This window comes from Gorilla gorilla, chromosome Y (assembly GCF_029281585.2).
Source record: "Gorilla gorilla gorilla isolate KB3781 chromosome Y, NHGRI_mGorGor1-v2.1_pri, whole genome shotgun sequence".
Classification (NCBI taxonomy): Eukaryota; Metazoa; Chordata; class Mammalia; order Primates; family Hominidae; genus Gorilla; species Gorilla gorilla.
Genome location: NC_073248.2, coordinates 46,120,878 through 46,144,407, shown reverse-complemented (window position 1 = coordinate 46,144,407; position 23,530 = coordinate 46,120,878). Strand labels below are relative to the sequence as shown.

The 23,530-nt window shown below is 35.8% G+C and overlaps 1 protein-coding gene across 1 annotated transcript in view; it reads right to left on the bottom strand.

Annotated features, from left to right (window-relative positions):
• Window positions 1-9,605: 9,605 nt before the first annotated feature.
• The window catches only part of LOC129530304 (B melanoma antigen 3-like), a 50,712-nt gene continuing 36,787 nt past the window's right edge, over window positions 9,606-23,530 (bottom strand). The window contains exons 3-4 of the mRNA XM_055377145.1: window positions 18,293-18,455; window positions 9,606-9,765 (exon numbers count right to left, since the gene is read on the bottom strand). Coding sequence (XP_055233120.1) covers window positions 9,715-9,765; window positions 18,293-18,455 — 214 coding nt within the window. The 3' untranslated portion in view covers window positions 9,606-9,714. The remainder of the gene's footprint in view (window positions 9,766-18,292; window positions 18,456-23,530) is intronic.

Here is a 23,530-nt window from a genome sequence, read left to right as displayed (position 1 = left end):
ACTATAGACTCAAAAGCACAGACAGAAAAGATTTGCTAACCACCAATATTTATTTTGCTTAACCATACCTGCCAACCTAGCCAAAATATTCTTTGGATATAATCCTTGCTCTTCATCATTGTCTATAAATTAAAAGACTAATCTCAGAAAATCTATAAACTTAGATATCAGAAACATAGTCACTAGTAAATTTTAAATCAGGATACCAGTATGTTAAACCTTTAACTCAATCTCATCAAGGTAATTTTTAAATTATAGTAAAAAGACACTGCTAGCCTCATTTACCAATCAGTGACTAAAATTTATCTATTTATCTATGTTCTTTTTTTTTTTTTTGAAACAGGATCTCAATCTCACTCTGTGACCCAAGCTGGAGTGCAGTAGCACAAACATGGCTCACTGCAGCCTCAACCTCGTGGGCTCAAGTGGTCCTCCCACCTCAGCCTCCCAAACTGCTGGGAGTGCAGGCATGTGTCACCATGCCCAGATTTTTTTTTTATTTTTGTAGAGACAGGGTCTCACTATATTGCCCAGGCCTATACATGTTCTGATACCAAACTGAAATCTCATCTTCTTTCCCACTTTATTGAAAGACTACAGGTAAGGATAAAAGAAAACTACCAAATAACAGATCTGATAGTACAAAATATTTTTAATCATGACCTCCCCCCTCCAAAAAAAAAAAAAAACTTTCAAGAGAAACTAACCTACTTTAGATCCATTGTCAATTCTTTTCCAGAATCTCTTAACTAAAAGATTTAGTTACTGTAATGTATATACATACAGCAATTGCAAAAAATGTCTTTGGGATAAAGACATTATCTTATGACTCAAACAAATTAGACAATATGAACATACTGCTTACCAGCAATGAGAAGACTATCTGTGTCCTCTATACCCTCAGTGTAGGGAAAGGCTTTCTGAATATGACTCAAAAATCCAGAAGCAAAAGAAGATTAATAAATCAACTCCATAAAAAAGAAACTTTTGCATGGCAAAAAAAATAATAAAAACAAAGTCAAAAGACACATAATACAGCCTGGATAACATGGTGAGACCCTGTCTCTACAAAAGTAAAAAATTAGCTGGGCTTCGTGGTACACATAACTCCTAGCTAACTCGGGAGGCTGAGGCAGGAATATTGCTTGAGCCCAGGTCAAGACTACAGTGAACTATGACCATACCACTGTACTATGGCCGGGGTGACAGGGTGAGACACAGTCTCACACAAATAAGCAAAAACAAAAAAACAAAACAAGAACAAATAAGCTAGCAGAAAGTATCTGCATCATGTAACACATATAAAGGCTTACATCCCTCACTTATAAAGAACTCTTAAATTTAGGGAAAAATGCCAAAATCTTCAATAACAGGCAAAACACATGAACAGACAATTCATGAGAAGAAATAAAAACTGACCCTTAAACACATGAAAAAATGATCAACTTCACTCTTAGGATAAACAAAAATTAAAACTACATTGATACACTACTTTTCACCCAGAAGGCAGACAAACATTCAAAAGCTGAACAAGTCATCCTGTTAGCAAAGACGTAGGAAAAGTTCTCTCACACATCTCTGGTGGCAATGCAAAGTACCGTAAGCCCCAAAAAAGGGAATTTGACGGTATCTCACAAAGCTACATATGTGTACACTCCTGAGGCAATAATCCTAGGAATTTACCCTACAGATTTGTCCCTGAGAATTCAAAAACACACATGCACAAAGCCAGGGAGTGTAAAATCATTTATAATGCAAAATATCATAAACTACTGAAATACCATGGGTTACTGAGTAACCCATAGCACAGATACACAATGGAGTGCTATGCAGCTGTTTAAAAGGAGAATGAGATCTCTTGAACTTGCCTAACTTGCCTGGAAGTGATTTCCAGATTTTATTACACGAAAAAAGCAACATGCAAAAGAACATATACAACATGCTACCTTCACTGAAAGAGCAATATATCCTCTTATTCTTAGATGAAAAATAACGGGAGGTTTAAAACAGAAAACAATGAAGTTAGTTACTTCCAAGAGGCTGGGGAAAATGCGGTATAAGTAATAAACAAGAGACAGTGACAATTCTGAGTAAAACTTCATATAGTTTTGAGTTTTGAAAGTATACTCATACCTTCTATATTTAAAAAATTAAATCACTAAGAAAAGAAAGGGGAATAAAATCTATTACTGAGAGCAAACTGAAGCAGACTTGCTTTTTAGATTGAGCAACTGAATAAATGTGCTGTTCTACAACCCAGAATTTTTATTGTAGAAGAACAGAAATGCAAGAATGAAAAGGCAAAGAACTCAATGGAGAAGGATAAGAACTGGAGGTGCTGGTATAAATTCATTATTTCTAAGTTATGTATATGTATATGAATATTTATGTGTATATACATAACATGTAGGGGTGTTCAATCTTTTGGCTTTCCTGGACCACATTGAAAGAAGAATCGTCTTGGGCCACACACAAGATACACTAATACTAATGATAGCTGATGAGCTACACACACACACACACACCCACACACACACACACCCAAAAAAAGAAACACCTCATAATGTTTTAAGAAATTTTATGAATTTCTGTTGGGCCACATTCGAAGCCATCCTGGACCACACGTAGCCTGCGGGCCATGGGTTGGACAAACTTCTGTAAGTGTATACACATGCATGTATTTCCTGACGCCACCTACTGAAAGGGTGAAGAAGCAAACACCCTCCAGTAGCAATGAGCACACCCAGCACCCATTCCCCACTAAAGGAATGTGGGTTACTTATTTAACAATGGACTTATTCCAGGACTGGGGCACGGGAGGTATAAGATGAGCTTGTAACATCTTGTTACACCAAAAAGTATGAAGTGTTCAAATAAGCAGTGAGAGCAGAACACCAGTGCCAGCTTGAAGGAGCAACTGACAGCAAGTATGGGACTATTTGAGCCAAAAAATAATTAGGTAATGAGTTGTAAATGATTGAAGATAATAGGAGTTCATGAGCCAATATTAATAGTAAGTAAGTTTAACATGTGAAAGAAGTGTTCTTGCTTACAAAAGAAAGCAGAGGGCTAACTGGTAAATGTGGTGGGAGTGCGAGAGCTGGAAATGCATCATTTGCAACCAAAAGAAAGCATGTTAAAATGGCATCATCAGGCAGTAAGTTTGTTGTTGTTGTTGCTGTTGTTGTTGTTGCTGTTTTTTGAGACAGAGTCTATCTCTGTCACCCAGGCTGGAGTGTAGTAGTATGAGTTCGACTCACTGCAACCTCTGCCTCCCGGGTTCAAGCGATTCTCCTGTCTCAGCATCCTGAGTAGCTGGGATTACATGGCACCCACTACCATGCCTGGCTAATTTTTGTATTTTTAGTACAGACAGGGTTTCACCATGTTGGCCAGGCTGATCTTGAACTCCTGACCTCAACTGATCCACCCACTTCAGCCTCCCAAAGCGCTGGGATTACAGGTGTGAGCCACCACACCCGGGCTATGGAGTAAGTTTTTCAAATCTAGAAGGAAATTCTGAGGAAAAGCAAGATATTTGCATGGTTTTAAAGTATCCTCACATACTGCTTTATTAGATACAAAGGAGTAGGGAACAGAAATTGGGCAACAGCCTGAACACGTGATTCTCATGAGGGAAAGTGGAATAATGTGTGCTTCCAGCTGTGATACCCTGAGGATGGATCAGCACTTTGCAGTATTCTGGCCAATAATGCATGCCTCTCATCTAATTGTAAGGGGTTATCAAAAACAACATGGGGAAATTTCTGTTTGAAAAAAGAAAAAAGAAGTATATCGAGAAGAACTCTATTCTTCAAAAATACCAATGACAAAAACTAAATCCTAGAATCTACTTGGAGGAAGGGGTAGGCTATGAAGGACATAAGATCAAATGACATAACTGGAATATGGCTAGTACATTAGATAAACATACGACATTGATGTAAGTTTAGGAAGTTGATAGCAGGATGGTGATTTTTTTTAAGAATATTCCTACTATTAAGAAATACATACTGAAATGGTGGTAAAAAGGCACAATGTATGTAATTAACCCTCAAATAGTAGGGGGTTGGGGGAATAAAGACACACACACAGACACACACACACACACACACAGAAAGCGAGAGAGGGCATGCCCAATGATAATGAAATGCTAACAACTGATAAATCTGAGTAAATGGGATACACGTATTATTTTTATTTTTTCCAACTTTTAGAGTTTGAACTTATTTTCAAGTAAAAACTTTCTAAAAACGCATAATATACCAACGAACAGACATTCCTGAGATAAAAATAGGAAAAAGAAACCCATCTGACAATGACTGTTTTACAATAAAGATCCTGAAAAGATCACCCCCACTCCAGCTCACCAGGGAGCAGCCCCAAACTAGACTGACAGCCCTGTGGGGGCACACTGATTTGCCCCAACATCTCCAGCCTTCACTACAGTGATGTTCGCACACAGTAAACACTCAAATGTTAAATGCAAACAAATGAGCAAATTATGACTCAAGACTACAGAGAGAACTACAGAAGAATTCAACAGCAGAGAAAGATGATCATTCTTCAAATGGTTCAAAGGACAAACCTTTCGATCCATGAAAAACTCTATGGTAACTGTTTCTGTACTTACTTTGTGTTAGGCATTGTGCTGGGCACTTTATAGATACCACTTCAGTAAATCCAACATCCCTGTGTGGTAAGTACCGTTAACCTTCTATACACTGACTTAGGGAAGTTCAACAGGTAGCCAAAGATCATCAATTTAGTAACTGAAAAACCTGCAGTTTGACTCCACAGCATAAGCTTTGAACCACCACACTATAGTGCCTTCATAGAGCAGAATAACAAGATTAAGTATCCAATAGTATTCCTAGAATTTATGTAATTCTGTCACTCTCAAAAGAGAATAGCAGATTACAAAGAGCAAATCGAAAAGAAGCACACCAAAGGGGAGACAGAACAAGCTGAGAAAGACACCCAGAATTCTCTACCAGTTCTCAAGACAATGAAAACCATAATAAAGAAGATTAAGAGCAAGAGACAAAAATTATCCAGTAGTTACTAGACTAGATATTATTAGAGAGTGTAAAGAAGGTAATTTTTTAAGTGAATATATTTTTTTAAAAAGGTGCTGGGGTTGGGGGTGGGGGCGGGGATGGGGATTCACACATCTCCCAAAGCTTTCAGGAAGAAAAAAAGGATTATGATTAAATTTTTTCAAGTTAAGATTTTTCTCGTGACAGCATAAACTGAAAAAACTGAAGAAAATGTTTTCAGAGTATAAAAAAGAAAAATTTGTAATATGAAACATTATACTGTGCCAAGTTCTTATAGCCTAAAAGGAACAGTCTCTTTCCGACATGTAGGGTTTCAAAAAATTTATAATTATTTTTAAAGGATCACAACCAAGACTCCAAAAGATTGAGGGTAAAGTTGGAATTAACAGAGGAAACATATTTTTGCAAGAAAATTGTGACAAGGTTTACAATCTAGGTTAATCGAATCAGAGAAAAGGGGAATAAAAACTTCATTTTCAGTGGGGAATGGGAGAAAATTTATATCTTTAATATTTATAATCATTTACATTCACAAAATGAGATTCTGAATTATAAATCATTGCAGGAAGTAAAAGAAGAGAAAAATAGAAAGAAATTATAAGAAAAATTTTGCCTCAAAACAGCCAAGCATTTCAATTGCAACCATCAATCCAAACAGTGACCTCTATTAAGCTTTCAAAAGATACATTTTTATAACACAAAAGAATCCAAAATAAGATGTGAAAAGATAACCATTCAACTGTTAAACTAACACCCTACGTGGCCATAGTGTCAGGCAAAGCAAAATACCTGCCCTTCCTGATCCCTCAACAAAAAACACATTACATAGAATAAAGAACAATTTTATACTGGTAAAAAGCACAACATATTAACACTGTTGCTAAATAACAGCCACAAGTTATTTGTTTAAAAATATGATAAATTGATAGGAACAATTAATAGTGGTCAGTTGTAACTTGTTGAATCAACAAGTCAAAAAATAAGGTAAAAGGACTTCATCTAACTAAATGAAATTAATAAACACAAATGCTACACCTTTAAAAAGTCAATACTTCAAGTATCAAAACATTTATTTTAAAAAACCTACCTTAGTTAAATTCTCTGTTTAAATGAAATGAAAGCATAAATTAACATACTTCAGCACAACTTAAAAAAACATAAAGTTATTAGCTAAGGTATATACATACATAAAGTTACAAATACAATAAACTTGGCTTCAGCCAAAGCTATAGCCTAAGGTAAACTTATAGTCTTAAATGTCCTTTTTCCTTAGGAAAGAAAATGAATTACAAATTCAACTTCGTATTATAGTAAAAAGGCAAGTAGAGGAACTGAGTGAAGATAAGAGTGTAAATATACAAATCAGTCAAACAGCAGAGTTTTTCCTTTCCAATGATAAGTCATTCAGCAAGAGAAGGAATCTGAACTACCTGAGGAAGCAGGCCAGAGTTCATCACAATCCTTCAGCCCTCAGGCCCCACTTCCCAGGTAGCCACAGCTGAGCACAGTTACCCAGCAGCTCTTTTTCCCCCAAGGAGAGAAAGCCCCTCCCCTCAACCCCCACCACCCAGGCAGATGTCTAGTAGAACTTGCTGAAGACCACAGCAGAACCTGGTAATACTGCTTGCAGTTCTAGGTGCCAAACCTCACTGGCGAGGACAGGGTGCAGGTACAGGATCTCTCTGCGTCTGCTCCCACCTCCTCCCCACGCCAGGGACCAGGGGTTCTGGCCACGTCACCCTCCTTTCCCAGGCCCTCCACCTCCTCCCTAGAGAAAGCAGTTCTGAGAAGGGCAATGACAATGCTGTGCCTTCCACTCCCGCACACGGGCCATCACGCCCTCTCCAGCTCCAGGGAAAACCCGCTCCAGGCCCATGCAGCACCTGAGGGTCAACTCCATCCCTCAACCTCGCGACACCAGCAGCCCAGGAAGACTAAGCTTAAAAGCTAAACCGCACCTTGGATTCCAAGGGCTATCTCCACTACCCCACTGCCCCCAACCCGGCTCTGAACACCTCACCCTGAAGGGGCAGAAGCCAAGTGAGGTAAGAAGTTAGTTAATGAGTTCATCGGCATTTTTTATAATAGCTCAAAATTTTAACGACCCAAATGTTCACCAACAGGTGATTCAATACACAAATTGTGGTATCTCCAGCACTCAGTAATACAAAAGAATCACTACTGATCTGTGCAGCAATAGGGATGAATTTCAAAATAATTACACCGAGTTAAAGAAGCCAGACCAAAAACGAGTATATACTATATGAAGCTTTTATTAAAAATTCTAGGAAGTGAATACTAATCTATAGTGAAAAAGCAGACTAGGAAGACAGAGGGTTTGGGTTTGAACAGCCACAAAGCAAGCCAAGAGGCACCAGGAAACTTTGACGGTGATGACTATGTTCATTATCTTGAAGAGTGTACAGTTTGCTGTATGTCAGTTATATGTCAATAAAGCTGCTTTTAAAAAGGTGATGGTAATATATAGATTTGAATAGATATCCGATTTGTCTGTTCTCCGTATAAAACATACAGAGGATTTAAAAAAGTAAATAAACAACTTACTTTGCATTTCCAGCCATTGGTTGGTACAGATTTCATAATTCGTTGAAGACAAAAAGTATGATACCCTTTGTCACACGTGTCACACACTAGCATCTTGCTATCTTCTCCCGATTGTCTAAAAAGTAAGATAGCATTAATGATGGCTTATCTTTAAACTTATGTTTTGCAACATAAGTAATCATGAAAATCATCAGTCCTGGGAACTGCACAGTTCATAAATACCTCAGTATCTGTTTTGTCTCTGCAGATAGTAACAGAGGTAACCCTGCTATAAGGATTGCCTCCTAAATGGTGATCTTTACTCAATGCTCACCTACGGTTAACTTGCTCTAGCCATTTTAGGATTCCTGCAAAGGAGGAAGGGTTGAGGCAAGATGAATAGCCTCTGATCTTTACTTTTAAAATATAATTTTTGAGAGGAAGGCGCTATAACTGCTAGGTGCTACTGTGTGGAAAGAACAAATCTTGGCACAGCAAATTGAAAAGACTGTCATATAACGTAAAGAGGATCAAATTTGGCATCAGATCTCTATTTGTATTCAGGCTGCTGTTTTCTAGCTGTGTCACTAAACAACTTAGACTAAAGCTCTCTGAGTTTCAGGTATAAAACGGGAATAATAAACATTACTGTGATAATTAAATGTAATGCAGTTTCAAGTGCTTAGGATGTCTATTAAGCAATTAAACGCTGAATAATTATTTCAAAAGATGAACCTAGTCATAATTATTAAGAATTATAATTGAAAACCTAAAACCTTTCTTTAAACACTCTTCTGCCCCCAAAGATTGGGCCCCTGTCCTACAGCGTTATCTGTGTTGAGATTTTTGACTATAATCACTTTCAGATACTATGATTTTAAATTCAAGAGGAGGGGAAGAGAAAAAACGGGGAAAGCAAGAAAAGCTGAGAGAGGAATCTCTGAATGAAATCTGTGGGATAAACAGAAGTCAACAGGAAGATGGGTCAGTTGGCCTCCAATTATTATTCAGTTCAACCTCTCCATAAAAAGTCACATGTTTTATCTCTTCAGCTACATGGAAAGATCTTGGAGGACAAGTACTCTTCCTTCAAGTTCTTTTAATCCTTCCCAAGAAACTGATTGCAGATACAAGGTATCGAATAAATGTTTACTGAATATTTTATCTAATTTTTACCAAAATATGAAGGTACATATTCCTATTTATGTCACATAACTCTAAGATATTGATGCTTATTTCTTATAAAACTAAATAATAAAAACAGGCTGATCATGGCAGTTGGGCATAATTCTTGCTGGTTTCAACAAAAATTCTCAGCCTGTAAATGAAGATGCTGGTAACATCCCCAAATTATCATGCTCATTAGAATCATGGGGGTGCAAGCGGAAATCACAGAAAAGACTGGAGAAATGACCAAGAGATGAAATACAATAGGAAAAGATAACCCCCTTACAAATTTTTAAATGCCACATATTTCATTTTCGAATTATGCTGACCAGGATCTATTCAAGGTGCCTTTTAGAGAGATGCAGATATACATTAAAATAATAGTAGAAATTGTCCTTCCTGGAATGGAAATTCAAACACATGACTGACGTTTTGGCTCAACTCTAATTCTTCTACGTCTGTAGTAACAGGTTTAAATCCTATCACATCCCCTCCCCGGTGCCCCTGAAGACAAGCTACTTTATTCTTCTCATGCTTGTTTTAAATTGTTAATATCGCTTATTTTTTAAACTGTTGGTAAATTTAAATTAGCTCTTTAGACTACCAGAGCAATTTAAATGATTAAAATCAGTTTTGTTTAGACTTCTTTCAAAATAATATAAACGTTAATATCCAGTAATTTTCTTAAGTATGATGAAGTCACTCTGAATGAATACAGCCAAAATATGAACAACCTCTATTATATTGCACAAACCTTTAGCGCCTAGTAATAGGGTCCCTCTTAAACCCAATACACAGCTTTGAATTGAAATGAAAACTTACTTGCAATTCTGGCACACTTTGCACTCAGGACATTGCCAACCTGCACGTTTTAATGGAGTAACCGCTATATCCAGGCACATTCCATGATAGTGCTGACCACAAGTAATACAAAAGAACTGATCTAAGAGGTCTCCCAGGCTGTCGCACACTGCACAGTTTGCATCTTCCTTCGCTATAATTAACAGTAAAACAATGAAATTGTTGTATAAGAATTTAAATTTTTTCTGACTATACAGTAAAATCATTTGAAAGGATTTGCATCATGAACCTTTCAGACATTTGAAGTTATTCACCTTGAATTGTCATCTAATCAGAAAGAGGTATCAATAAAAACACTGTAGGGTATTTAATCTAAATGTAACCACATTAAATTTAATCGTATAGTTTTCCAATTATTTGTGGCTATATCTACTTGAGACCATAAACAGGTCTTCTTTAATTTTCTATTCCTAATGCCAATGATAATGCTGGACACCTAATTAATGCTCAATATATGCTCACTGGAAAGAACCAAACAAGGAAAATACCAACTAAGAAATGCTTTGCAGTGTAACATAAACATTTTCTTTGAATGTTAAATATATTTTGAAATTACAAAATCAGACAAGAGACAAAATTAAGAAACGTTAATATCAATTAGACTAAGATGCTTCTTAAGCATAAACAGACTATTCAAATCACATAAGGGCTTTTTTTTAATTACTGGAAAATGTCTTATGTGGAAGAACATTAAAGACAGAAGCTACATATTCATACACAAACACATTACTTAATATACTAATTATATATTCTTCTATATTAATTTCTAGTTGTAAAAGCATTAAAATCCACATCATTATGGGCATCATCCATCCCTAAATGTGGATTAAAAGAAAATGTACTAACAGTTCTTTTACCATATAAAACAGAAAATATAAGGATAAACTGCCCTGCCAAATATACAGTTAAACTTATGCATATTGCAAAATAAGAAGGAAAATAATGTATTCTAAAATCATACCAATCTTAGATAATGTATAAAAAATATGCCTGTATATAACAAGTATCACAAAGTATATGAATCTTTTCATTTTTCAAAGGTTTGATCATTCCTATCTACTATTCTGACTCATATGTTCTTTCTTTTCCAGTCAAGCTTATCATACCAACCTTTGATAATATATATAAATATGCCTGTATTTAACAAGTATCACAAAGTATATGAACCATTTTTTTTCCTTTTTTTTTTGAGACAGTTTCACTCTGTCACCAAGGCTAGAGAGCAATGGCACGATCTAGGCTTACTGTAACCTCCGCCTCCCAGGTTCAAGGGATTCTCACGCCTCAGCCTCCCCAGTAGCTGGGATTACAGGCGTGTGCCACCATGCCCACCTAATTTTTATATTTTTAGTAGAGACGGTGTTTCGCCACATAGCCCAGGCTGGTCTCAAACTCCTGAGCTCAAGCAATCCTCCTGCCTCACCCTCCCAAAGTGCTGGGATTACAGGCGTGAGCTACCGCACTCAGACTTTTTTCCATTTTTTGAAAGTTTGGTCAATCCTATCAATTTCTCTCTGACTCATACATTCTTTCTTTTCCAGTCAAGCATCTTGAAACAGAGTAAAAATATATTTCTTTTATTTGTACCGGAGTCTGCAAACTTTTCCTGAAAAGGGCCAGACAGTAAATATTTTAGGCTTTGTGAGCCATAGCAGTCTCTGACAAAAAGTCAGACCTCTTGTTTTTATTTACACTCTTTTAAAAATGTGAAAATAATTCCTCGCTTGAGGGCAGTACAAAAACAGGCTTCAAAATGTGGACGCTGGCTGGACCTCTGACATACTTCACGAAGGCTGGCTTAGCACCTAATACTCATCTGAAGCTACATTAGTGAGGCTGCCAATGCCCATAGGAAACCCGATTTAGTCTTTGGCTTTTTTGCACTTTGCAGCATTTGCATTGCTAGCCACTCCCACATTAAAACGCCCCTTTCCTTAGTTTCTATCATGGCAACTCTCTCCTAATTTCTCCTTAGTTTTCCCCCACTTTCATCTCATCCTCCTTTGTTGGCTTTTGTGCCTATACAATCTTTCTAAATGCTGGAGTTTCTTAGGATTTCATCATTTTCCTTCTTTCGTAATCCCCCATAGTTTCCCTTTGTGATCACATCAACTCTCATGCCATAAAATGCCACCATGATTCCTAAATCTGTATTATTGGCCCTAGAATTCTTTCATAAACCCCAAACTTTTATTCTTCAAGTCTTACTGGATCTCAATAGCCAGGTGTTCTAAACACTCAATCTCAACTGCTCTAAAGTGAAACTTTTTTAAAAACCCGAAACATCATCCATTTTTCTCAAGAATAGATAAAGGCAGAAACCTTAGTATCATTGTTGACTCTGAACTCAGCCCTGACCCAACACATCCAGCCAGATCCCAATTCTTATGTATTAAACTTCCTACACATCATTCTTCCTTATATGTTTATAGTTTAGTCTATCATATTAGGTTAGTGCAAAAGTAACTGCAGTTTTTGGCATTACTTTTAATGGCGAAGACTGCAATTACCTTTGCACCTACCTAATACTCTGTTTTGCTAACTGCAGTATCTTCTGCATCAAATCATCTCTACTTACGGTTCTGACATCCTCTCTAAATCATTTTCTACACATCCAGAACAATCTTTCAACAATGTAAATCTAATTGTTAACCTCTTTATAAATTAAAACTCCACCAATACCTCATTTTTCACCTAAAAGAAAATCAGAATTTTCAAGTATGAGGCAAAAAGGTCCTTATCTCCCTTTCCAACTGAATCTCAGAACCACTCACTATTTTGTGGTCATGGTGGGTTGTCTGCCATGCACCTCACATAGCATGCTATTCATGTCTGTGTGCTTTTACACATTCTGTTCCCTCTGCTTGAAATTTTGTTTTTCTGCTGTGCTCTCAGCCTTCAAAACTCTGCTCATGGCTGGGAACAGAGGCTCACGCCTGTAATCCCAGCACTCTGGGAGGCCAAAGCAGATGGATAACTTGAGGTCAGGAGTTCGAGACCAGCCGGGCCAACATGGTGAAACCCCATCTATACTAAAAATACAAAATTAGCAGGGTGTGGTGGCACATGCCTGTCCCAGCTACTCAGGAGGCTGAGGCAGGAGAATCGCTTGAACCCAGGAGATGGAGGCTGCAGTGACTAGAATTTGTGCCATGGCACTACAGCCTGGGGGACAGAGTGAGACCCTGTCTCAAAAAAAAACTCTGCACATTATTTCCTGAATACCTATTACCACACCCAAATACCCATTTAGTAGTTGAATATTACTTTTACCCATATGCTTACAAGAAACTTCTGTTACATAATCATTTATTTACAGCACAACTCTGTGAATCCTTGAAGGACAGGGGCCTTAACTTTTTTAAATTTTTATCCCCAACTGCCTAACATGAATCAAGTCTTATTGAACATATTTTAAATGAAGGACTTACTGCTAAAATCACTTTTAAATGGCTCTTTAAGTGATAGGCATTTAAAATAAATCATTAATCTAACAATGGAAGCATCATAAATTGGTTCATTTTTGATAGAAAAGACATAACTGGGATGTTATGTTTCTTAATATTAAGAGAGTACTAGTATTTATCTTTCAAAATATGTACACTGAAAAATTGATCTCTTTTTGCTCACCGTAAAACTTTTAAAAATTGGGGGAATACTCAACTAATTATCAGAAACTAATTATCAGATAATCAATTCATTTTTCTATTATACTCTCCTAGGAACACTAAAATGCTTCTGTGAAACTTTCTAGAGTTTGCTCCCCTGACACTTCAGGTTGCCATGGTAGCTACTAGCGACTTGTGGTTTCTGAACAAGTGAAATGTAATTAGTTCAAATCGAGGTATGCAGTAAGCATAAAATGCACACTGGATTCCAAAATCTTAATGGGGAAAAAGTATCTCAAAATTTGAAATATTACTATTTTGGATTACTGAATTAAATAAAATTTACTACAGTTGTTCCCAAATGTTTCCTTTTCCTCAAATTTTTAACATACCCACTAGAAAAATTACTTATGTTGCTCACATTATATTTATACTGCGCAGCACTGTTATATACAACAAAGTTCACTCTGCAACAAGACAACTTTCATTGTCACAAAAATCACTTTTTAGACTATGATGATCTCCACCAATTCCTTACTGACAACCTTGCTGTCTTATCTGATTACTATGGATCATTGGTAATAAATTAGTCAAAGAAAAACATCCATGTAATACATCTGGTGCAAAAGCACTTAATATGCCTTATGTGAAAAACAATATTATTTTTAAAAGCACTACACAAAGAAATGAGGTTGGTTCCAACCCTCCCAGTCAGGGAGAAGATGTGTGGGGATACTGAAACAACCTTATGGAGGTCATGTATAAGAAGATTATCGATACTACTAGATAGGTTTGGTGTCATCACAGAAATTAAATATGAATATTTAGACACACATGTCTGTAAGCCAGAGACATTAAGTTTAAAGCAATAATCAACTAAGAAATTTTTCTTTAAACAGTTGAAAAAGCAAAAAGACAGGCTATAACTAAAGATAATTTAAGAGGGGAGAGGAGTAAAATCCAGGTCTATTTGGCTTCTAAGATCAGGCTCTTGACTACTAATCAAATTGACTCCTCAGTAAACTTTACTAGTGATCAATGAAAGTGATGAGTATTTGAGTATACACAAAAGTAGACATGAAATGCCAACAGTGGCATACAATGAAGCTAAATGGAGTAAAGGGAGCAAGGTTCTTACGGCAGGAGAAAAGTGAGAGGAAACAAAATGATCATCTTTAGAGAAGGTCATTTCCTAAGAGACAGCTGTAAAAAGAGAAGAGATAAATAAAAAAGACAAAAACATTGAGCTTAAATTAGAACAGAGCTTATCACAGATCCTTAAACTTGATGAAACTATTGCTTAAGAAAGCCCAGACAACACATAAGAATAAAAGCATTGGTGAACAGCAAGAAAAGTCAAAATAGCTGTCATATAGTGTAAATTGAAGAAGGACGAAATCAGCATTGCTTTCTAATTTCCATCACACCCTACCATCTGCCAATTTTCATTACTGGCAGGACACTGGGCTGAGTGATTTGTCTATAAAAGAGAATCTCTGGAAAGAAAAAATAAATCATGGATGTCATCCAAAGAGGCTAGACCATATCATTGGCAGGTAGATAAGAAAGGTCAGAAGACTGACAGAATTTAGGGTAAAAGAAAAGCAGCAGGACTTAATGCCAAGAAATACAAAGATAACCAAAGAAAACAGGCTGGAGTTAAAGCTTAAGTGAAGTAAAAGGAATTAAAGCTAAATGATGAGTAAATACATTGAGGAACAGGGGGTGAATTAAGATATGTAGCATTTCCATGTTTAAACCTTGCAAAAACTTCTCATTGCAGGCTGAACAGAACCCAAACTCCTTCCCTTGCTTACAAGCCTACATGATCTAGCCTTTGTTCACCTTGACGATGTCTCTACTACCCCCACCTAGTAGGCTACTATGCTCCAAGTAAAATGACATGCTGTCTGTTCATGAATCATGCCAAGTCCACTCCTCAAGTTCTGTGTAGTGGTCTGTTCCCTCTCCCTGGAATGTTCTTTCCTCTTATCTTGCATGATTGGCTTCTTACCATTCACTTTTCCTATTCAGGAAGTATATCTGGTTGTATCTCCTAGATGGATTTTTAGTGTAAAATTTCCAGTCAAGGTTAATGTATCCTTGTATCATCATGAAAACAATGTTGCAACAATGACCAGCCATTTACCTATGACAGAGCACCCTAAAAGTGTTTCCTGATGAAAATCTTGGCCTTCTTCGCAGATACTCTCTTTAGTGGATTTCTTTATAATGAGATGCATGATTTTGTTAAATTTCTCAACTTTTATAAAAAGATGTCAACCTTACTCCTAACTCAGTCAACTATCACAGCTACTGCTCTGCCCTTTAGGAAGCAACAGAAAATACATATACTCAATATGTATTATCATTCTCATAACTTAAGCCTTAGATAGGAGGTAAAATAACTACCCTTTTTAAAGCAATTAATATATACAAGGCACAATGTTATGTGAATTCCATTCATTGTTTTCTTTTAACCCTCATAATAACACTATGATTTCAGACAGTATCATTTTAAAAGCATAAAAAGTAACTTCTGCCATGGCACACAATTAGGATAGGAAGAAATATTTATAAAAGATGTTAAAAAGGTGACAAAACATCCTATCTGCAATATTCTTTAAATTATATCCTTGGAACTTAATCCAAGATTATGATCGTCTTAACAGATGGGTCAGAACGCTGTGTAGTTAGAATGCACTGTTTAAGATCCCCAAGGAGGCCGGGCACGATGGCTCACACCTCTGTATCCCAGCAGTTTGGGAGGCTGAGACGGGCAGATCATGAGGTCAGGAGTCCGAGACAAATCTAGCCAACATAGTGAAACCCCGTCTCTACTAAAAATACAAAAAATTAGCCGGGTGTTATGGTGTGCGCCTGTAATCCCACCTACTTGGGAGGCTGAGGCAGGAGAAATCGCCTGAACCCGGAAAGTGGAGTTTGCAGTGAGCCAAGGCCACGCCACTGCATTCCAGCCAGGGTGACAGAGCGAGACTCCGTCTCAAAAAAAAAAAAAAAAAAAAAACAAAGGAATCTAATTTAGTCATTTAGGCCTTGATTTTATACCACTGACTTAGTTTGAAGGCTGCTATAAGAAACAGCCCTATGAAACTGGTATTTTTCTACTGCAAGTTGGCTACTTTAAGACAATTTTTCATTGCATTCTATCAAGGGATGTCTTATTATTATACCATTATATCAAGTGATGTTATAAATACTAAGAATCAGATTAAGGGCTCATATGTCCTTCTTTGTATTGACTGTTGAAAAGGTATGGGGCCAAATTTGTGGTTTGTCTGGAATTACATATTTTTGGGGGGTCTCTCTATTATCTTCATATTTATCCTATCTAAATTTTCCATTGCCAAATTTCCTTACTTATTTTTAGTTTTATCCTATTGCTCATGTATTTTTATGAGTCTCCATAAGTCTATTTTGGAAAAAGGCAGAGTACTCATAATTTTAGTATATCTTTTAGCTTTATGTTGCCATAAACCTTTCATTATATACATGATCAACAACAGCAAATTATCTCACCTCAGTATTTAGTTTATTATTTTACAAACTGATTTATGATTGCTAACATGTAACTGAAGGTATACACTATTAGAACACAGTTTTCAGTAGAAAGTAGCACTGCCATTGAGTAAAAAACTGTTCTAACATTAGAGCAACATTCTTATACAAGTTTGCATGTTGTTTACTGAGGTCTAAAGCATGACTACACAAAAGGCTGAATAAAATTCAGATTCTTACATACACATAAAATTGTTTTATTGAGATGACAAAGTATATTTATTATGCCACCCAGAATATAATCCACTCTGATAACTGCCAGTTTATGCACTTGCTGAAGTAACTCAGTACATAAATAGTAGCCACATCAGTCGCTGTGCATGAAAGTTCTTCTCTTCCAGATTGAAGAATGTACAATCTAAAGCATTTTAAAACTTTAAATCCCTTATTAGCTTAAATATAATTTAAAATTTTAGTTTGCCATACCTATAATTTGTCTGTACACTAGGTTACTAAGGGTGATATGATTACATATGTGGACACAAAATAATTTTAATGGAAAATGAAATTAGGGTACTCAACAAAGATAAAGGGTAATGATCATGTACACTAACCATATTTGAGATTAGTTTAAGCCTGGGGTAGCTATACTTATGTTTCACAGACCTGGAGAAGATAGGAAAAAAAGCTTTTATCAACATTGCTAAGGAACAGGTAAAAGCTAACATTAGGTAACTAAGAGGTGACATAAAAAAGACTGAATAAAATATCATGGAGGTTTCATAATAAGATTGGAAATTCAATAGACTGGGAGAAAAAAGATCCCAAAATATACATGCTCATTGGGAAAACACATAGTAAGAAAAAGGAGAGATCTCTATTTAATGATACAATAGTAGAGTTATAATTTCCTGTATAATGTAAATTTCAAGCATTTAAACATTTTCATTGAATTATAAAATACTATTTGGAAAAGAAAGAAAAACAGCACAACTGCAGATTACAGATGACTAAGATAGATGAATCATGAAAATGTGCCAGCAGAGATTTCTATCACACCTATCAGGGATACACAATTTCCAAGAATTTCAGAAGTATTTGGTGTTCCTATTAACGTAAATCCTGAAATAACACCTGAGTGAACTGTCTTCTAATTCTTCAACTGGATGGCTTTTTAGTGTAAAAGATGTTGAATACTGATTGGCTTTTTAATAATTTTATAGTATATGTCAGAAATACTGCACAGTCCCTATTTACATCTTTCTACAGTGGTTTTTAAAATGTTTTAAGAATAAAAAACATGCAAACTTTATTTGATTTTTCTGAGGAAATAACTTTTTGGATTTAATTTCAATGAAACCGTTGATAACATTTCCCTCCCCAACAATCTCTGGCAACGATCCCTCAGATTTTAAAGATTATGTATTATTACCTTTTAATACAAGTAGAATAACACTCAGGGAATTTACAACATTTGTTATTTTCAGTAAATACATTGGTTGAAGTTTGAAAGTCTATCCGTAGTGAACTTACATCTTTCAGGAGCTTGGTCAATGTGTTCTGGACAAAGCAGGAAGATGTGACTGAAATCCTGAAAGGAGCCGTCTCCCGCAGCACAAGGATAATGATACATCTGGGTACATTTCTCTTCACAGCATTTGATAGTGGCCCCAAAGCGCTTACAAAATGCACATCGCTGAAAGGGGTAAAGGAGAGAAATCTCTTTATAAAACCTTGAAAAGGAATATTCATATATAAGCTGGGAAGGTATAAAAAACTCTCTGTACATCACAAGTAAACAAATTGAACCTGCAAAATATTAAACAAAAGATTCGTTAAAAATAATAAAATCTACATTACTCAATTTAGTGCCTCGTGTGCTACGAACTCATCCTTCCATTCAAATTAGAAAGTTAGAATTTCATTCCTTATATTTTCAAAAATAAATTGTGAAGCATTTTTGAAACAAAACCTAAAGATTTTTTTTTTTAAAAGCAAATAGTAATATGGTTAAAGGGGCAGGTTTCTATATTGAGGATTATTATAAAGTTTTTAAATCCCACCAAAACTAGTAATAGGAACATATATTATTTATGAGACATATTACTATTTTTTACCCTGCCTAAAAATAAATACAAAATAAACTCATCAATTATAAGTTAACAGGGACACAAATGGTTAAAGACTCACAAAAAAAACAACAAAACTACATACTTCAATGTAGCAATCAACTTCAAATTTCTTAACAAAAGATGGAAATGTGGGGGAAAAAATTAGTCATCTGGTATCTTTCCCATTTCAACCTGCCTCCATTATCTTGCAAGTGGTAAAACGCACAGAAATAAGCCCCAAAGAAGAGGGGCAGTCTAAGGCAAGTGAACACATAAGAAGTCAGAAGAAATTATGTAAAATGTTGCATTTACTTATTCAGTTTTCCCTTAGAATGATTCACAAACTCTTCCTCATTCTCCCAAGCCCATTTTGAGCATTATTTTCTTTGAAGAGAGTCTGATGGGCCCTGTACTATACAGTATTAAATCTCTCTGTGGGAAATGACTACCTAACATAAATTTTTGTTTACACCGTTACATGGTACCTACTTGCTTATGATCAGTTTACCTTTTTCTCATCCTAATCCAAGATCCTTCAATTGAGGCAACATACTATCCTTGTATCCAAAGCACCAAAAATGCTGCTTCAAACAGGCCCTAATAGATAGGTGTTCCTATACATATACCAAAAAGACTTAACTTTTGGTGATCTTGTTTGTGAGTGTGACTCATAAACAGCTTAGCTGAGATAACTGGAGCCTCACGTAGCAGAGACAGTTGGACCCTGCTAACATTACTGTGGATATCTTCACATGTTACTACACTGACTTTATATTCTGCTAATTAACCAGGGACTACAGTAGTTAAAATTATAATTGTTTTCAATGTTTTATGTGTAAATCTGTATCTCACATACTATCAAACTCTTCATCACTGTCATCAGTCTACTGCATTGAATCAACGTAACAAAGCTAAATGACTCCTGAGGGCTGAATCAGAAAGAAGAAAAGAAAGAGATACAAAACTTTGGCCGGCCCGATGGCTCACACCTGTAATCCCGGCACTTTGGAAGGCCAAGGCGGGCAGATCACGAGTTCAGGAGATCGAGACCATCCTGGCTGACACAGTGAAACTCCATCTCTACTGAAAATACAAAAAATTAGCCGGACGTGGTGGCGGGCACCTGTAGTCCCAGCTACTCAGGAGGCTGAAGCAGGAGAAGCTTCTAAATAACTCATAAACACTAATTACTGTTGTGACACTTTAATTTTATATAATATTTATAAGTATACAGAATAACATTTCAGTGCTATTTTGGCACTCAAGGGTATTAATGCATTAGAAACACAGACAAAAATAAATATTTGTCTTCATTGATAAAGTGTAATAACCAGCTTTTACAAAACAGGTAATTTTTTATATTGTAACTCCCAAGGTATCTAAATATGTTTAGTGCATTAACAGAACCCAGAATTAACTGCAAATACAACACCTTGGTAGTCTAAATGTCCAAACAGAAAGGTCACATAAATGTCGAAAGAAAAAGTACAATCTGTTGAAAAATGTTTGTAACAACTCATTAACATAACTAATTTCTGCTAAATTGTTAAAATCTAAAATCGCTTATTTTGATACCATATGGCAAGTTTTGCACTAAAAATAATCTTGGCAGATAAAATATAATGAGAGGTAAGTATATAATAACAGAAAATAATTTAAATTGACCAGCTTCTCAATGTCTTTCTCATTTTAGAAACACCAATATGTTCTCTTAATCATATCTGCAATGAAAAATATTATATTAGCTAAACTATTATGAAAAGTACTGGAATATATCTAACATACTAATTTACAATATCATATAAAGATATCAGTGAATTAAAGAAGGAAAATAAAACACTACATTTAGGGGAACGCCTCAAACCCATATGTTACAATTAAATAGCTAATGAAGAGCACTCGGCATTAAAAGAAAATGTTTACTATATATACACAGTCTGGAATGTATCTTCCTACACCAAATAAAAAGGACTTGTAAAATCATAGACAATATCAAAGAATAGATTTCTACAGGGAACTTCTCAAATGTCAACACTCTTATATACTACACATAAAAGAAATCAAGCAAGTTAAGATATTAATAATATAATAAGTAATATATAATACATAAGTAACAATTACAAAGCAAATTAACATTTGGGGAGGAGGGATAAAGTAAACAGCTCTTGGCCGGGCATGGTGGCTCACGCTTTTAACACCAGCACTTTCGGAGGCTGAGGCAGGTGGATCATTTGAGCTCAGGAGTTCGAAACCAGCTTGGGCAACATGGTGAAACTCCATCTCTACAAAAAATACAATAATTAGGTAGGCATGGTGGCATGCACCTATAGTCCCAGCTACTCATGAGCCTGGGGTGGGAAAATTGCTTGAGCCCAAGCGGTTGAGGCTGCAGTGAGCTGTGATCATGCTACTGCACTCTAGCCTGGGCAACAAAAGTGAGAACCTGTCTATAAAAATTTAAAAAAAAAAGCCCTTAAATGGTTTATCAACTAAATGGTTTATTTGAATCAATAATGAAAATTCCTAGACAGCATTTTTTCTTTTTACTTCTATTCATCATTAAAAAGACAGGGAGTAAGAAAAGGAAAAAAAGTAACATGTTATAATAATATTTTCCCATATTAATCCAAGAACACAATAACAACAACAAAAATTCAGTGAGAACTCATATTACCAATTTTAAGAATGAGTCTGAGGAATTTTGAAAACTTTTATTTAATAGATTGAAATAATCTGTCAAAATGTATCTATAAAACACAACAGAATGAACAAAATTTCTGAGATTAAAGTTGTATCATAAAAAAATACCAAGAAGATAAATATTCCACAGTTCATTTAATTAATTATCCAGTATTTATTCTGTACCAACTATAGCAATGGTTTTAAGCTATGTGCTCTAATAAATAAGTATTGTAAGGCTCCCCATGCTCCAAATTTGTTTTTAATCTTCAACAATCTGTTTCCAGTGTTAGGCAACTAGGATTCTCCCAGGATGCAGTAATAAAGAACAAAGATGGAAAGCAAGAGAAAGAGGTAGAATGACATGAAAATCTGATCCAGAAGGTGCAACGTCTGTTTTACATGAGTACCAGAAAGGGAGAAAATAGGAGGGATTATAATCACCAAAATTCTAAAGGAAAAGTTATGTATATATCTAATAATAAAAGCTGACATTTAATTAAGCATAATCCTCATTCAACAGATGAGGGACCTAAAACCCAAAGAGTCATTATCACTGTTCCACTTATCTCTATATCCCTACAAAAATATTCACTCTTGATCTGTAACAATGCCTCCTTAAACTCCCTGAATGGCAGCTTCAGGTAAAAACTTCCCAGAAAGTTTAAAATAACAAGGATAAAAGGAAAATTCTTGGGGCCACATAAAAAAGGAAACAGATCATTACAAAAAAAGAAGAATCGGGCATCAGTTCTCATTACCAATACTGAATTAAAAAGAAACCCCCAAAAAATCATTATTTTCCTAGGTCTATAAAAAATTATTTAAAACCAAAATTTTAATGTCTGTTAAGCTAACATTCAAGTCCATGGATAACAAATGTAAATAGGTTAAATTCTCTAGTAAAAGGCAGCAACTTTCAAAATATGCAAAATATACTACTTAACACATACACATATTTTACATGTAACTATACTACAGACTTCATTTATGTGTGTGTGTGTGTGTGTACACATATATAATATAAAATGAATGAAATACTTTGGATATTTGTCCCCACCAAAATTTCATGTTGAAATGTAATCCCCAATGTTGGAGGTGGGGCCTTATGGGAGGTGTTTGGGTCATGGGGGCAAATCCCTCATGGCTTCGTGCTGTCCTTGCGATAACGAGTGAGTTCTCACAAGATCTGGTTGTTCAAAAGTGTATGGCATCTCCACCCGTCTCCTTTGCTCCTGTTCTTGCTATGTGAGATGCCTGCTCCCCCTTCTCCTTCCACCATTATTTCAAACTTTTTTTTAAAATTTATTATTTATTATTTTTTTCTTTTTGAGACAGAGTTTCACTCTGTTGCTCAGGCTGGAGTGCAATGGCCCGATCTTGGCTCACTGCAACCTCCGCCCCCCAGGTTCAAGCGATTCTCCTGCCTCAGTCTCCTGAGTAGCTGGGATTACAGGCACCTGCTACCGCACCCGGCTAAATGGTTTCAAACTTCTTGAAGCCCTCACCAGAAGCAGATGCCAGCACCACACTTCCTGTACTGTCTGCAGAATCATGAGCCAATTAAACCTCTTTTTGTTATCAATTACCCAGCGACAGGTATTTCTTTACAGCAACACAGGAGCGGCTATATATATATATATATATATATACTCATACATATGCACAATGCACAGTGACATACACAATTCAAAAACAGACTTGAGGGGAAAAAACACAAACGCTATCCAAAAAATGCAGGTACAGCAATAATTTCAAAGAAACAGAATTTAAACTAAAAAGCAGTGAACAAGTCAAAGATAATAATTCATAATAACATAAGTTTTATGTTACAGTGTAAATTCCAAAAGAAGCCATAGTCATTAAAGTTTATACACCTAATAAATATATGTCACATGTAGAAAGTAAAGCTGAGTAGAAATAACATGCACAGATTAGACTTTAACATAGCTCTCAAATCAGGATATTAAGTAGATATGAA